The 16,396-nt window shown below is 44.9% G+C and overlaps 1 protein-coding gene across 5 annotated transcripts in view; it reads left to right on the top strand.

The window, feature by feature from the left end:
* Positions 1–16,396, top strand: part of VPS13D (vacuolar protein sorting 13 homolog D) — a 219,300-nt gene that overhangs the window by 82,619 nt on the left and 120,285 nt on the right. For 2 of the 5 annotated variants that reach the window (XR_014794224.1, XM_084875263.1), the window contains exons 38-45: positions 1,273–1,413; positions 3,458–3,580; positions 6,201–6,275; positions 9,589–9,691; positions 10,782–10,934; positions 12,656–12,791; positions 14,159–14,206; positions 16,239–16,389. Coding sequence is in view for 4 of the 5 variants with exons in the window: in XM_084875263.1 (XP_084731389.1) it covers positions 1,273–1,413; positions 3,458–3,580; positions 6,201–6,275; positions 9,589–9,691; positions 10,782–10,934; positions 12,656–12,791; positions 14,159–14,206; positions 16,239–16,389 (930 nt within the window). In the remaining variant the exon portion in view is untranslated. Of the gene's footprint in view, positions 1–1,272; positions 1,414–3,457; positions 3,581–6,200; positions 6,276–9,585; positions 9,692–10,781; positions 10,935–12,655; positions 12,792–14,158; positions 14,207–16,238; positions 16,390–16,396 lie in introns of all 5 variants that reach the window. The other 3 variants (XM_084875266.1, XM_084875265.1, XM_084875264.1) reach the window with 3 other exon arrangements.

Here is a 16,396-nt window from a genome sequence, read left to right as displayed (position 1 = left end):
GGTTGATTGAGTGTATTTAGAACTGTCAAAAATTAACTGGTCTTGAAAGGTATCCAAGTGGGATACCATTTTTCTCACCCAACAGCCTGGCAAAAATGAAATGTGACACTATTAAATATTGATGATGACATGAGCCATAGAACTCTTGTTTCCTGCTGCTAGAATTGTAAATTGGTGCAACCGTGTTGGAAAATAATATGTCATGACCTAGACAAGTTGAGTGTAAGCATCTCCAACAGCCCAGGATTATGCTGCCTCTAGGTCTGTGCTCAGGGAGTCTCTTGCCTGTGTGACCCAGGAAAGGAGCACAGTCGGCTGATAGCCCTGGCCTTCCTAACAGCAGTGAAACGAGTCCATGACTATCTTTCAGCGGTAGAAGAGATAGATTATACAGCTTAGTCCTAAGTGGGTTACAATTCAGTCGTGAGAACAAATGTATTACAGCTATGTGGCATCAGTATGAGTGAATCTCAAAGATTTGTTGAGCAAAATAGAAACTTGCAAAAGAATGCATGCAATTCTATTCTATTTAAGTAAAGATCCCCAAAAGGACAAACTAATTAATATGTCCTTAAGAAATGCATCCAGGTGTGGTAAAACTGTAACAAAGAGCAAGGAAACGATCTGAAATCTAAGTGCAGGGTGACTGGGAGTTGGATGGGAGGGGGTTGGTGAGAAGCGGGACGGAGATGGGGGCATGGCACTTGGGCTTGAGCTTCAAAGGCACTTGTGATTTTCTAGTTCTTAAAACCGAATAGTGCGTGCATGAGTTTTGCAGTAATTTTATTCTTTAAACTATACATATATGTAGTTTATATGCCTTTGTACATAGAGCGTTTTAAGTTAAAAAATTGGAAAATCTTAATGGATTTCCAAGCATACCTATTTATTTAACCAATGATTTCATGATGTAAGCAGGAGAATCAAATTTAATAGTTGCATCAGTCACTGATGCTACTTTTCGGAGACTCCGTTTTTATCTTGAGAGGATCAAAAACAGGCTCTGCCCGCCCTTTAAGGGGAGAGACACATCGCCTTCACCCCTGAAATACTGTGGTTGGCACAGATATGCTTTTCTACTTATATCCCCTCTATAGCACAGACATCTGTAGGGTGACCTGTAGCTAAAGATGGTGCTTTCATTGTGAAATCCAATTGGAAATAGAAAGCCATTAAGCTACAGTTTGTTCTTGCTAAGCATTTGTGAACAGTGTTCCACTATAAAGGCTTGGTATCTGCTGAACAGATGTCTTATTCCCTGTGCTCTCTTAGGCTGGGAGCCATTTCTTGAGCCCTGGCCGTGCACCGTATCCTGGCAACAGCAGGCAGCTAGTCGTCTCCATCCTCCTCGGCTGAAGCTGGAAGCCAAGGCCAAAACCCGTTTGGATATCAATATCACTTCAGTACTAATTGGTGAGTGGAAAGTTGTCTTCGGAAGGTTGGTACATTTCTGTACATAAGTTCCTTGTCTGGATGACTATTAATCCTAGTTTAGTAAATGCTTAGGCCCGTACAAAACATCACTTATGCATCGTGGCTCTTTTCTGAAAATCCCTAACCTAGCCTCAGAGTTAGCATCCCAATTAATGCGATCACCGATCAAACAAGAGCTTAGCCTGCTTGGGAAACATGAATGTTCATGATGAACTTCCTCCTCATCATGCTTGGTCACGGGGGTGCAGAATGGCTTTAGATTCACTTCTCTCAGGCAATTCACTGAGTAATTCTTAAAAGGTATAATTTTGACCTTGTCTTTATAGCAGGATAAGTTGCCTGTGCTGCCTCCCATCAGGTATCATGTGATTTTGTAAAAGGATTACCAAGCTAATGGTGTATGTTCTAAGAGTTTCTTGGACAGTGTGGAAATGTACATTCCTGGATTCAGTGTCGTGAATCAGAAGCACTCTATGCTTGTATTTACATCATGTGAAACTCATACATGATTTATCATACAACTCACACTCACTGTTGGAATTACTCACCTAGTGATATGATTTTTGGTGACAACTGTAGTTATCTCTGAGTGATAGATAATATACACATTGTTGCAAATCTGTGAACTTGAGGCTCTCAGAATATCCATTGGCTTATTCCATTTCAGTAAGATGGAGAGAATGCATAGTGAAAAAAGACCATAAGTGTAATGATCTTCATATTTTATTTTTATTTTTTTAAAAATTTTTAAAAATATTTTACTTATTTTTTACAGAGAGGAAGAGAGAAATAGAGAGCTAGAAACATCGATGAGAGAGAAACATCCACCAGCTGCCTCCTGCACACCCACCACTGGGATGTGCCCGCAACCAACGTACATGCCCCTGACCGGAATCGAACCCGGGACCTTTCAGTTCGCAAGCCGACACTCTATCCACTGAGCCAAACCGGCTTCAGCTGATCTTCATATTTTAAAACCATTGTTTCACGTGATCAGATTTCATTCACTAATTTGCCTGGATATTATTACCTATGCAACAACAGTAAATTGATCTCATGATCCTCCTATACTATTTTATTTTGCTTCCAATGTTATTTTTTTTGCTACAGGCTCCGTGCATGAAATTTGTGCGGGGGAGGGGGATGGTTTTTGAGGTTATCCCTCAGACCAGTCTACACCCTCTTGCAAGCTGGGACTACTGGCTATTAACCACTGCCCGGTCTGCCTGGCTGATTGCCCCTGACCACTCTGCCTATTCTAAGAAGTATATCTTAATTAGTATAAAAGGTCTTTATTTGGGTGTGGTACATCATTTTGTTAACTTGCTCTCCCCATTGTAATTTTCCTCTCAAAAGAGTAAAAAAAAAAAAACACAAAACAGCTTGAGGACTATCAATTGGATATCAGCCTCTTGAATTTAGTGGTTTTCTAAAAGCCTCCACTTGGTCTTTTTAAAGTGTTATCTCTAAACCCTATCTTTAGCATGGGATTCCACCCTCTACACACACTAAATCATCTTGGCTTTGTCCTTTCCCCAGTATGTTGTGCCAAAGTCACGCTAAAGTACTTAATGTTTACTGATTGTACCATGTATCAATACTTACCTGTTGAAGCCTTTGCATATGCTGTTCTCTGTGCCTGTATCATAATCCCATTGGTAAACTGTAATTTCTACTCATTCTTTTAGACCTAAAACAAAGGTATCCCCCTCCCCCCCCACCTCCCAAGATTCCCATGTGTGGACCTCCACTTGTGCCAAAGCAGACGAAATCTTCCCCTGTTCTGTGCTCCCACAGAATTTCATTCTTGTCTTTGTTTTAGCTCCTCTCACATTGTGGTATCTTTTTGTGGTAATTAATGGTTGTGTTGTTAACATTAATTTCTATCATTGGAGAATGAGCATGTGCCCAGCATGTAGTGAGGCATTCCATGGAAGCTTGCTTTGCTGAGTTGACATGATCTGACTTGAACCTTTCATATTTTCTACTTCTGTTCTAAATGTCTTTGGGGCATATTTTCCAGACCAGTATGTAAGTACCAAGGAATCATGGATGGCAGATTACTGTAAAGAGGACAAGGAAGTAGACTCAACTACAACAGAAGACTGGATGGGCTCTTCAGTGGATCCTCCCTGCTTTGGACAAAGTAAGGGTTTTCTCTGCAAATGTCTGTCACTATTGATCTATAAGGCCATGTTTCATTGAAAACTCCGAAATCATTTTCAGTAGAAAAACCAACAGGAAATTCTGACTGTCTTCTACAGTTCTCTTTTAATCTTTGTGAGAGACGTTTTTCTGGCGCAAAATACTCGACTCTTAATATGAGCTCCAGTCTCACCTTTGTGGGAGAGAGAGGACCTGCAATATACGGGTCCTCAATTCTGGCCACGTGGCACAGCACTGGCGCCCTGGCAGTGCATGGAGACCAGCCATTGCTCAGTTTGCATTTTACTCAGCCAAACATTCCTGTTGATGGGATTTTTTGACTGGTCTTTTAAAAACATCTTTTCAGTCTGCTAAATCCAGAGATTGGCTATTTTCTGGAAGAGAGGGAGGGCAGATTATCCCATGTGGAAAAAACTGTAAGGGGGGTCCTGAATTGTTCATAAAATATAAAAGAATTGAATGCCCAGCCGCCTGGAGAGGGAGGAGTCAGTTTGTTCTCTGTTAACGATGTTTTCTTTCCTTATTTAATGCTTCACCATGGAGCTCTGATTGCCTCGTAGCTGGGGAGATTGTGATGGCCAACTGCATGGTTCTTAGTTGTTCCACAGCCATTGTCATTCAAATTCAGCTCAGCCCCAGCTCTTTGAGTGTGGTTTCTTTGCGAGTCTTGGCTGGGCTTCACATAGCTCATGAGGACTTCACTTAGCTCATGCATACATAAATACTCCATCTGGTCTGCAAACGTGTCGCGGGGAGACGGATTTTCCTAGTGTATGAAGTATTTGAACTTGTCCGTCTCTCCTCAGGATGTTTAAATGGACTGTCTATCTGCCTTGTACTTCCAGAATGAGGGACCAGGAAATGTCAGCTCTGCTTGCTCTCTGTTCCCAGGCTGTTGCTTCTGAGACTCAAGGTCATTGCTTCGGAGCCAGGGCTTTTCAGATACCATCAGCTTCAGTGTTGGCTCCTCCCCTAACCTTCCCAGCTTCTGTGTCCGGAGAATGTAACACAGAATTCTACCCAGAAGACTAAATAATCTTCTGTAATATGTCTTCTGTCTTAGGGAGTGTGTGTTTCTAAAAGCCTTCATACAGGAGGATCTTAAATCCAGTCAGTGCAGACACTGGAAGGCCCAATCTTAGGATCCTAGCGAAAGGTTTTCTTCTGTCCCTCTCCTCCCTGCCCTTTTAAAAACAGAAAGTAAAAAGGTTCTCCTCTTTCTTTAAAGTTAATAAGCTGCCTTATCTATGTTAAATGCCTCTGCTAAATGAAAGCCGGATTTTATTTACTTATAGATTTTTATGGTTACTTTGGTTTATAAAGGTGAAATATTTCTTCTTAATTAGATGTAACTGAATATACCTAAATTTCCAGACTTCTTTTCTGACTGGAAATTGCTGGGTGGCAGTAAATCAAATGGGATTGTATTCTGTTTTAGACTCAGTGAAGTAATTGTGGGGCATTTGTTCTGAAAGCCAGTCGGTTTGAACCTTGTGGAACTGACCACAGACTTTCAGGTCTTATTCATGACTATTCAGTAAACCCCCCCCTCCCCCCCCCCAGATCTGTACATTTTATTTATTCCAGGCAGTTTCAGTGGGAGCTCTTGGAATAATGTGAAATTTAGCCTCGGGGAGCTGCTGATTTTCCACTGTTTCTTTAGCAGGGGAAAGAAAAAAGCCTCATTTCTGACATTATTGTTGGCTTTGTTCAGTAAGGGCTGAGATTCTGCAGGTAAACCTGGCTGGCATAGCACCTTATTGAACTGACTAGTTTTGTATTCCAAAGACATTGTATGGAAACACCAAATATAAATATTCTTTTAAAAAATATATATTTTATTGATTTTGTATAGAGAGGAAGGGAGAGAGAGAGAGAGTTAGAAACATCGATGAGAGAGAGTCATCGATCAGCTGCCTCTTGCACACCCCCTACTGGGGATATGCCCGCAACCAAGGTACATGCCCTTGACCGGAATCGAACCCGGGACCCTTCAGTCCCCAAGCTGACGCTCTATCCATTGAGCCAAACCGGTCTCGGCCCAAATATAAATATTCTAAACACTCTCATGTTTAATGTGTAACGTAAATAATGCTTTGAGGTAACGCCTTAGTAAAGATGTGAAAACTGAAACACAGATGGGCTCTTAGCCTGGAGTATGGAGACCCCCGAGGAATAGCATCCTGCTGCCTCTGCTTCTGCTTCTGCTTCTGCCAGCAGAACGAGCGCCTCCCCCAGCTGGTAGGGCAGTGCTGGTGACTTTTCTATGACATTTAAGAACATGGTGCTTTAAAGTTAAAAATCCTCAAAAGCCTTGTCATTCTGTTCAAAAGAATGTTGCATACATTTTCTTTCCCCAACTGAGGAAAAAAGGCGCTTCTTTGCCAATGCCTCGGCAATAAGAGCCAGCGTGGGAACGCCCTGCCCACTCGGTCAGGGACCTTCCTAGCGCTTAGAAATCACTGAGGGGAATGAGGGTGCAGGTGCATGGTGCTTGCTGTCTCCGTAACGTACTCCGTTTGTGCTTTTGCTTTGGAGGTGAGTCTTCTTATTCACTGTGTTTATTCTTACTCTCTAACTTTGTCTCTCCTGTCTACCAGGCCTCCCCCTTGTCTACCTTAGAACTAGGAGTACAGCCAGTCTGACTAACCTAGAGCACCAGATCTATGCTAGAGGTACAGTACGGCCAAGCGAGGGCTTGCTTTCTTTTCCTGTTTTAAGAACTGCCATGTCCATCCGTTTTCTGTGAGTGGGGGCATACCAGGTTTTGAGTGCTTTGGTTTAGTAGCAGGAAGGAGAATTCCGACGAATGAACAGAGATGCCTTCTATCAGAAGGAAGCGCTGCGCTGGCGTATGTATGTGGTCTCTTGCATTTGCCTATCCCTTGGCGGAAACAGGATCAGCTCCGCCATCGGGGGTGCAGAAATACCCCGCTCAGGGAGAAGCAAGTGAGAAGAAGAAGCCGGCCTCCACCGAGCAGTGCTGCCAGACTGTGCATCGCACTTTCAGCGAACGTTTACCCAGAACGCAAAGGGCTCTCCTGATCGGGAATAGATCTAAGAAAATACTTCCCTTACACACAAATCTCAACTTTAGCTGTGACTTGAGCTGTTAGGAGACAGGAAAGCAAATGTCTTTCTCACTCTGACCATGTAAGGTTCCTTGGGAATTTGTCTGGTCAGTAGATATGACAGAATACACCACAAGCATGCAGGGATTGGCATCCCAGGACATACATGTAATCGGAATGATTTTTGTGTGTGTACTGGGCTGACAGCAGGCCCTTGCCTGGGCCATGACATCTTTTGCAGGAAAAGATCTTTGCGTTTCCTCTGCCAGGAGTTCAGAGCAGGGAGAGTATTCCGTGGGGTAGTACCATGGGCTTTTCCGAAAAGTTTCACTGAGGGTGATGTTTACACCAAGATAGCCCACGATTGAATCTTCATTTATTCAGGGATTTATACCCTAAGATTTCCTCTGTCTGCGATTTAATGTTTCAGGCTGAGCAGAGTATTATTCCAGTTTAGCTGATGAGGTCAGAGAGCCTGAGAAAGACTAAGTGATTGGCCTTCACTCACCTGACTAGCTAGTAGCAGGCCTGGGACGTTAATCTATTTCATATGATTTACAAAGCAGGTCCTTTCGAACAGGCTGCGCTGCTTCTATAGCACGGAAACCCGCACGGTTTATCATGGCCAATTACTCCGTGAAACGAGTCCAGAAGGGTGGGCATTTCTCAGCTGGAGCCACGTGAGGCCAGAGTCGGACGGGAGGAGTTTCAGGGTCTCGGAGCCCGTGAAGAAGTTAGGTGTGGTCACTGGAGGCAGAGCCCCTCCCTGGGCAGGGAACACTGCTCCCTGATGGCCTTGGGGTCTTTGCTGTCCGGTGCTGCGCCGAGGCAAGCCTGTGGCCTGTTTGGACCCTAGCGCAGGAGATGTCAGGTTGCCCCCGGTGCTGGGTTTGGACTCGTGAGCACTCCACGAACTGTTACTGAAGGCCGATGCTGGCTTCTCGGCCGGTATGTGTAATCAAAACAAGCAGCCTGGGGACCTCAGCAGCGTGCCTTCCCAGGCTATTTAATTCCAAAGTCATATACTTGTGAAGACCTTTATGTGGGTTCCTAGCACTTTATTCCGTATTACAGCATGATCAAAGCCACTTGCCACCTGTTCTGTTAAAATCTAATTTGCAAATGGAAACTTGCGGCCTGGCGTGCGTGGGCTATGAAAGCGCAGCTGGCTGCTTGTCCTCCGGGCCCCGTATCTCCCGCCGTAAAGCCGCTCTCCCCGCGCTCCGGGAGCGGGCGCCTCTCGAGGTGCCACAGTCAGCACTGTTTACCCGGCAGACAGCTCTTAAAGCTTTTACTCCCCCTCTGCTCTTGTCGGCAGCCTCACAGCTACTCTGTAATGTTCTACTTGGTGAGCGTTATTTTTTTTTAAAGCAAACCTTGGGAGCTAAGGGAGGCCATTTGGAGGAGAAATGGGTATGTTTTGAGCAGAGAGTATCTTTAGACGCATTTGGAGGGTGTCGCTAAAGACTGTCCATAGGATTGAGGGAATATGTAGTATTAATATTTATACGCCCATTTATTTAGCATGCTGCCATCTTCCAGACTTCCTGGAGCCACTGTGTTACCAAAGCAGAACTTGCCTTAACCTGACACTGCTTGTCTTGCAGTGTTGGTAGTACTGACTCCTGAAAACTTTAGAGGATAAAAAAGGGGGAAAGGAAGTGCTTCCTGTGAAGGCAGAGACCACTGCTGATTGATGCTGCCCCACGCCTCACTCTGGTGCCGTCTGCCTTCCTGTCCTGGGAGACGAGTTTGATTTTGCTGTAGTGTTCTCAGTCAGCATTTGCAGTCACCCCGAGAAGTCCTTTTCTCCTCAGCTGCGGGCCATTTGGGTCCCGTGTTGTCGTTGTGCTTTAAAGCGGTGCGCACAGTAAGACTGGGCTGCCCCTGCTTTGTTGCTAGTGTGCGTGTGGCATGGGCACCGCAGCCAGGAGGCGCCAGCGCTGGGTTGCCGCTGCGTTTGTGGTTCCGGCTGCTCCCTCCGCCTTTCTTCCTGTGGCCCACAGGCGACTCAGGCCCGTGGTCAGAGGAGCTGAGCCCCTCCCTGGGCAGCCTCTGGTCTGTGCCAGACCACCAACACAGGCAGGCTGCGGCAGCCGGACCGGGGCAGTGGCCGGGCACTTACAGCCTTTGTCGGCTCTCTGGCCATGTGGTCTCCCACTCTGCTGACTTTTTTTAAAGTATTTATTGTCAGGTCAGCTCTTTCTAGAATTAGATTAGTCGTGTAGTGATCAGTGTTTCCAGTTTTCCTGACTAGCAACTATTTTGTGAAAAGAAATCATATTTTGTGCTCCTTTTGTAGACTCTATAGTACTTATGGTGGTGGTATCTGTGCCAGAGACGGGCTAAAAATTTCATTTAAAAAGCTCTGAAATAGTATATTTCTGATCTTTCTGGGAGAAAAATATCCCAACTATCAGTGTAAGAGCGTAGGGACGAATGTTTTTATTTCGTTATAATGTGAGTAATACGACTGAAGTGTAACTTTGGCATAAAGGGAGGCTTTGTTACAGCACAGGCGTTTTGGACAAAGTTAATCAAGTAGGTGTGATAAACTTGCTACAGTTTGGGTTACCTATTTAGAATCTATTTATTGGGAGTAGTGAGGTCCATTTCTCTTTTTCCCTCTTTTGATTCCAACAAAGTTAGGTCCCGTGGCCCTCCGTGGGGATGAGGCCCCTAAGAATTGTGGGAGAATTGGGGCTGGCAGTCACACACCACAGCCATTTGTCTGGGAGGACCGAGTCACCCCGTAGCAGGCAGCAAAGTACACGGAGGTTCCATCCGTCCCCATTTCCCCCCCCTCCAGCCCTTTTGCCAAGAGACCATTTCTGGCACTGTCTCCGGGGGGAGGGAGGGGGGCTCTCCCACACAGATGGAGGCGGGTGCTAATGGCCACCTTGTTTGTTCACAGCAGAGGTGAAAACGCCCAAGCGCCGGCAGCCTTTTGTCCCTTTCGCTCTGAGGAATCACACGGGCTGCACTCTGTGGTTCGCCACCCTGACCACCACGCCCACCAGGTAAGGAGCACTCTGTCTGTCACTGAGCCATCTCTGCCACCCGAGGCTCCTGCGCGCCAGCCCAGTGGGCCCCTTCTTGAGGCCCTTAGATTGTATTCGAAGCAATCACGTGCTGTCCTGCCGAGACTTCTGGTGGAGGTTCCGGTTCTCTGTGGGATCTGTAGTCAGAGAAATAGTTTGAAATGTCCAAATGTGATCCTGATCCCGGTAGACATTACGTTTAAGTCAGTCCGGCAAATTTAGGCTGAGAGTGGGAAGCATGAAAGAAAAGTCATCCCCTCAAGAATCACTTTCCAACCTAATGCACACTTCAATCCAGATGGAATGGGTGGAGTTTGGAGAACCAGTGAGAATTTACCTAAGCCAAGTGAGAAGGTCTTTCAGCAGCTTTCAGTTTGTTCAGACCCTGGCTGGACTTTCCAAATCCACGCTGATCTCTCCAGCCTAGGAAATGAGAACACACAATGAGTAACAGCATCAACTGGTTGGAAACCACATTTTCCTGCCTCCACGCAGTATGATAATGCCTTACAGGAGACAGTTTTTGTTTTTTAAACACAGTTCAGGCCTGCTAAGTTCTTGGTAGTCACTTAAAACCCACTTTTAAAAGTCACGACTCACTTTACATAGCACTTACGTAGCAGCTCTACTGCTGAGGCAGGTGACTGTGTACTATAGCTTTCAGCTGCTTCTGAAGTGTCACATGAGCTGCGTTTGATCATGAAGATATACCTTTAGTTACTGACCTTTTAGGTCAGGGGTCCTCAAACTTTTTAAAGTGGGGGCCAGATCACGGTCCCTCAGAGAGCTGAAGGGCCGGACTATATGTACTACTAATCCCTACTGTAACACCTTGGCTGCGCTCACTGCCCAAAAAACCTGGCGGGCAGGATCAGACTCCCCTGGGGGCTGCATGTGGCCCGCGGGCCGTAGTTTGAAGACCCCTGTTTTAGGTCATCCTTTGGAGCCAGATTATGCGGCCTTATTGCCGTGAATCGCGTTCCGGGAGGGTTTCTGTTCCCAGCTCCAGCTCCGAGTGAGGAGGAGCTGGGAGACAGGCACAGGCTGGCATTGTCTGATTTGATTCCAGGGCTGCACTGTCGCACAGCGGGAGTCCAGGGGGAGTTCCAGAAGGGGACGGGACGTTTCTCGATGACACTCACAAGGTCAGCGAGTGGCGGGAAGTCCTCACGGGTGAAGAGATTCCCTTTGAATTTGAAGCCCGGGGAAAGCTAAGGCACAGGTAAAGTATGATTCATTCTTTTCCTAAAAAAATGTTTATATGATATGATTGTCCCTAGTGTTTCGCCTACTCACCTTCCTTTGTTAAAGATTTTAATGATTTATTTTTAAAAGATATTTTTAAAAATTAGTGGTTCCTTTCCTTTTAAAAAAATATAATGACTTTCTTACTATCTTGGAAATAAAGTTTCCCCCCATTAATTATCTTTTTGTTTGACATGCGTGCTTAGTTGAAGGATTGACAGAGCATAACACTCAAGTTCATTGCCTCCCAGCCTGGTTTTCATGATGCACTGGTGACATGGTGCAAACATGTCTTTTTCAGTTTTAAGACACATATGTGCCACATAGCACTTGGCGCAGGCAGGTGCTTCCAGGAAGCAGAGCCGAATGAGGAGGCACATGGCTGCTGAGGGCGATTGGAACCACTCGTCTAGGGAGGCCGCTAGCACTGGAGCGAACGCTAGAAACGATTGTGGCTTGTTAGCGAGAGGTCACAGAATATCTAACAAAGTGTTCTTGTGTTTGCAGACATTGTTAAGTGGAAAGGCTGTCCAGTGAATAGGCTAAGATTTCAGCCTCATATCTGTTTGCAAGCTGAGCTGAAGTGTGGGAGACTGGCTTCCGCCTTATGCTTTCATGATGCTCTAAGTCTTTGTGTGCAGACCTGCTCCTAAGTCAGATACTTCATCCCTTTGCACAGCTTTCTACCGGCACACATTTCTCCCTGGGGCACATGTCTGAACCTGTGGGCCCCAGTGATTGTTCAGGAAAAATAGGGCTTAAAAAAATCCCTAAGCTGGTTACATGTACCTGAAAGCCACGTTAGCATCTCCAGGGCTGAGTAGTGAGCATTGTCCTGTTCCACAGAGTTCCTGAAGAGGCTAATTATGAACTGTTGGCTGTTTGTCTTAATAAGCACTGCCTCTGTCATATCAGAAGGGGTTTGACCCCTCTATCATTTCTGTTTTCGTTTCCACGTTTTGTAACGCATTTCAAGTCCCACTGTTCTGCTTGAATTCATCAAAATAAATGCCTTTTCTGGCTTTCCCCCCTTTGGCACACCATGCCCACTCCCTGCCTCCCTCCTTCCTGTCGGCCTCAAATCCAGTTCCCCATTTTAGGCTTCTGGCTTGAATTAGGCGAAACCTAAAATAGAATTAAATGTGTAATTTCCTCCTGCTCCTCCTGTTCTGCCCACTGCCTTCTGCTGTTTCCGCCAAGCCTTCAGCCTGAAAACACCTAACCTGTCTGTGGCCTGTAGGACCGGAGCCAAGCGACCGAGTGTGTGTCTAAGAGAAGTAGGGTATTCAGCAAAAGAACCCAGAGGAAATGTCGTGTCATGCATTTCCAAGAGTATGGTTGGCGATCAGCTTGCTAGTAGAGCATTTTTACTGCCCCGCAGAAATGGTTGTAGCTAATGTCACCATTTTGTAAAAGCTTGGGTGGGCCAGGGCCTGGGGTTAGAGTGGAGAGTTTGTGCGGTTCATACAAAGGGAGGACAAATGTTATGCTTGCCCCAGCTTTATAAGTCTGCAGTTTTAAATGTAAAGCCCAGTTACTATGTTCTCTTGATTTCTCTTGCATTAGGTAATCACCACAAGGCTTGGACAGCTGGGTTTTTATGTCACTAGATAGTAAATCGGGTTTGAGTCTTTGCTTCTGCTTTTCTTTGCTTTTGAAGATTGTGCTTCATGTCTTTTTCCATGTCCTGCCTGACAGACACACCCATGACCTCCGGATTCACCAACTGCAAGTGAGAGTAAATGGCTGGGAGCAAGTGAGCCCCGTGTCTGTGGACAAAGTTGGGACCTTTTTCCGATACGCAGCGCCAGATAAGAATTCATCTTCCTCTACGGTGTGTGATGGGGGAATGGGTGTGCATTGTGTCCTGGCCGCACTCCCGTAAAGCCAGGCCTCACACAGTGGAATAGCCTTGCTCTAGTAAAGAGTTCTTGTTCTTCATTGACACAAGCTCTAGGAAGATGTAAGATTATATCAAGCCATCATCGGCACTGATAATCAATATTTAGATGAGCCAGGCAATGGATGATTTCAGAAAGAAAAAACAACAACACGGGATCTAAAAGTGATTTTAATGAAAAATAATAAGTAAATAGAAGTGACTTTAATGCATGTTACCTCACCCGTGCAGACCCATTTCATACGCAGCTGGCCCACCTAGCAGTGTGCAGGTCTGCTGAACATGTGTTGCCTTTCTTTCACATGCTGTTATGCTTCCTCCATTACTGTCTTCTTTCAATTTTTTACAGTGCTGCTCCTTGATCCATCTAGTTCCTTTTCTCCAGCTTCTCTTCTCTAGCATAAAGACAGCTATTCGCTGCTGTTTATCTGATCACAGACCCTCCACACATCCTTGCTCGAACTTGACCCCAGCCTGAAGCCCTAGGGCTAGGAGGGACCAGCCTGGGGATGATGCAGGTAGCATCCCTCACTAGAGTGTGCAGGTGAGGGCTGGCCTCCCAGCCCCTGTGTCCGCCATGGTGCTCGTGCCCAGGACTCGGACATGCCTCCCAGGATGACTCCCTCGTTGGTAGGGAGCCAGTGATGAGTGGGAAAGTGCAGATTTGCAGAGATTGTGGCTTTCGTCCTGCTTTTTTCATAGAGAAACCCTGTTCTTTCTACTCGTCCTCTCTTGTGCCCCAAGTTTCTTAGGAAAGGACATTTTCTTTCAAGATTAATTTTCTGCCTAATTTCTTATCTGATAATGAAAGAAATAATTCCCCCAAGAGATATTTTTCTATTGCAGGGATATGTTCTGGAAATTTGTGTCTTCATATGGAGTGGTAGTAAAATGAGGGCTGTTTCCCCATACTTCCTTCTTCTTTTTAAAATATGTTTTTATTGATTTCAGAGAGGAAGGGAGAGGGAGAGATAGTAACATCAACGATGAGAGAATCACTGATCAGCTGCCTCCTGCACATCCTCTGCTGGGATTGAGCTCACAACCCGGGCATGTGCCCTTGACCAGAATTGAACTCTGAGCCCTTCGGTCTCCAGGCCAACACTCTATCCACTGAGCCAGACCAGCTAGGTCTTCCCCAGACCTTCTAAGTTAAGATGCTTTCTCTTAGTAATAGACCATACTTTGCTAAAGGTATTTGCAAACACCACTCTTTCAAGCAGATTTCATTGCCATTGAACTTAATGATGCCTATGATCTTGGGTCTGCGCTGACTCTCTGACTTTTGGAATCTTTCTTAGATTGGCAGCCCAAGCAGCAGAACAAATATTATCCATCCCCAGGTCTATGTGAGTATGATTGTCCTATGTCCCTGTGTGTATGAGTGTTGACACTGCCCGAACCATAAGTAGATGTTTATTTCTTAATGATCAGATACTTTATGACATATAAGTGATTGGAATTTATCTTTCTGCTTTTCTGTTGATGATTACCTCATTTTCTAAAAATGTGCAAGAAAATATTTCACCTAATTTGTTACGTGAGAATGAATATTACAGGCAACAGAAAGAAAAAAACACATGTTTGGGGCCAATGTCTCCTTTTCTTTCTAAGTTAAAATATAAATTAACCCTTGTATGGCTATACCTATTTCATAGATTTGGGGTCGTGAAGGTAAATAAGAATGAAAGATAGTAAGATTCTTTTTTCCTTCCCATTTGGCTTTTGAAACATCATCATAAGATGACACTAAAAAATTATTATTTTTTTTTTAATTTTTGCTTAAATTTTCTTCTCCCTTAGGGATGGTAAGTTTTGAAATGTGAAACTTGAGGCGTTAAGATCAAGATTTAAAACAATTGTAATTGGCCTTGGCTGAGCGGAGCTTCACTAGGCTGGGTCCGTGGACGCCTCGGTGCTGATTGCCTGGGGTTGTCTCTGAAAACATTCCAGACAGTTCTAGTTTGCCTTTTCATTGGGCTTCCTGGAAGTCTTGGCTCAAAACATGGAGCTCTTCATTTTATTGTTTATTAGGTTGGTTTCACATACTGTTTGTTTTTAATAAAATAGTTGGCAGGATGAGACGCTTGGCCGTGGTGTCATTTGTTTCTCCAATAAAAAAGCATTGTCAGTATGTTCTGGACACTCATGCTGAGAATAATAGTTTCAGAAACCTTCTCTTTGGTTTACCTGATGAGTTCTGGGGCACACACTGTGTGCTGAATGTGTGAATGAATGTATGGAAAAAGAACGTAGTGGCTGCGACCTAAGACCAAACATAAATTGTTTCCCTCCATTATGTTGAGTTTCTGAAACTCAGTGTCCTCTTTATTAAAGAGCGATCATTGACTGGAACTTGGGAAGTCATTATGAAGAAAGAGAAGTTTGTTTTTGAAGTTCTTTGAAATACAAATGTTGGCTTTTTCTCTATAGGCATGTCAGCGAATGGTGTATGGGCCCAGAGAGTAATTTTTATGACATTAGGAACAAAGTTATTGTTCTTGGGAAAGGCATACCAATGCAGACAACTCTTTATTATACACTCTCTGGCTTTTACAAAGACAGGTTATAATCTCAGAAGACTTCCTCCTGCGTTTGTGTATTTTGGACAGTTCCCAACCCATTGTTAGTGTTCAAAGAATGTTTTCTCACTTTAATATTAATCTGGGAGGAACATACCGCAGAAGGTAAATCACTTAATGTTTTACGAAGCCCTGCCTCAGTGCTTCTGAACTTTGCGTTGCTTTGCACGGTCTTTAGTTCCCTCCGGCAGAGCTGACGGCGAGTCTTGGTCCGTCTCCACGTGAGGGCTGGTGTGCCGCGACCCAGGATAACTTCCGGCACCAGTGTGGGCAGCTGGATGGGTTGTTACCTTTCTCAGGGGAAGTTCTTTATAATGACACATTTTGTGATGTCACTTCTGAATAGATTAACTACTTTTAAAAATATATATTTTTATTGATTTCAGAGAGGGAAAGAGGTAGAAACATCAATGATGTGAGAGAATCATTGATCGGCTGCCTCCTGTACACCCCACACTGGGGATCAAGCCTGCAAACCCGGGCATGTGCCCTGACCAGGAATGTGACCTCCTGGTTCATAGGTCAACACTTAACCACTGAGCAACACCAGCTGGGCTGAATGTATTAACTATTTTTATAGAAATGTTTAGAATTAGCTCTTTTAAGAGTGCATATATATAAGCTTTCATTCCTATCAAAACTGAGTGGTCTTAGGGCTTAATTATTAATTTTACCGAAGAGCTATGGTAATACAATAGTAAAATGCTGTGACTTAGGCATTCTGGTTGGTATGGTTGTATTTTTCTGTGTATTTTCAGAATCACAGTGACGCTCTTTTACTTTCATGTCTCTTTCACAGTTCTCAGCACTCCCCCCTGTCCGGGTGGTCTTTGCTGTGACCATGGAAGGCAGTGCTCGCAAAGTGATCACTGTCCGGTCTGCCCTCATTGTGAAGAACAGACTCGAGACACCAATGGAACTAAGACTGGACAGCCCATCGGCTCCGGACAGTGAGTT

Source organism: Pipistrellus hanaki, assembly GCF_964339955.1.
Source record: "Pipistrellus hanaki genome assembly, chromosome: 2".
NCBI lineage: Eukaryota > Metazoa > Chordata > Mammalia > Chiroptera > Vespertilionidae > Pipistrellus > Pipistrellus hanaki.
Note: the sequence above shows the minus strand (reverse complement) of the source record. Positions and strands in the feature narration are given on the sequence as shown.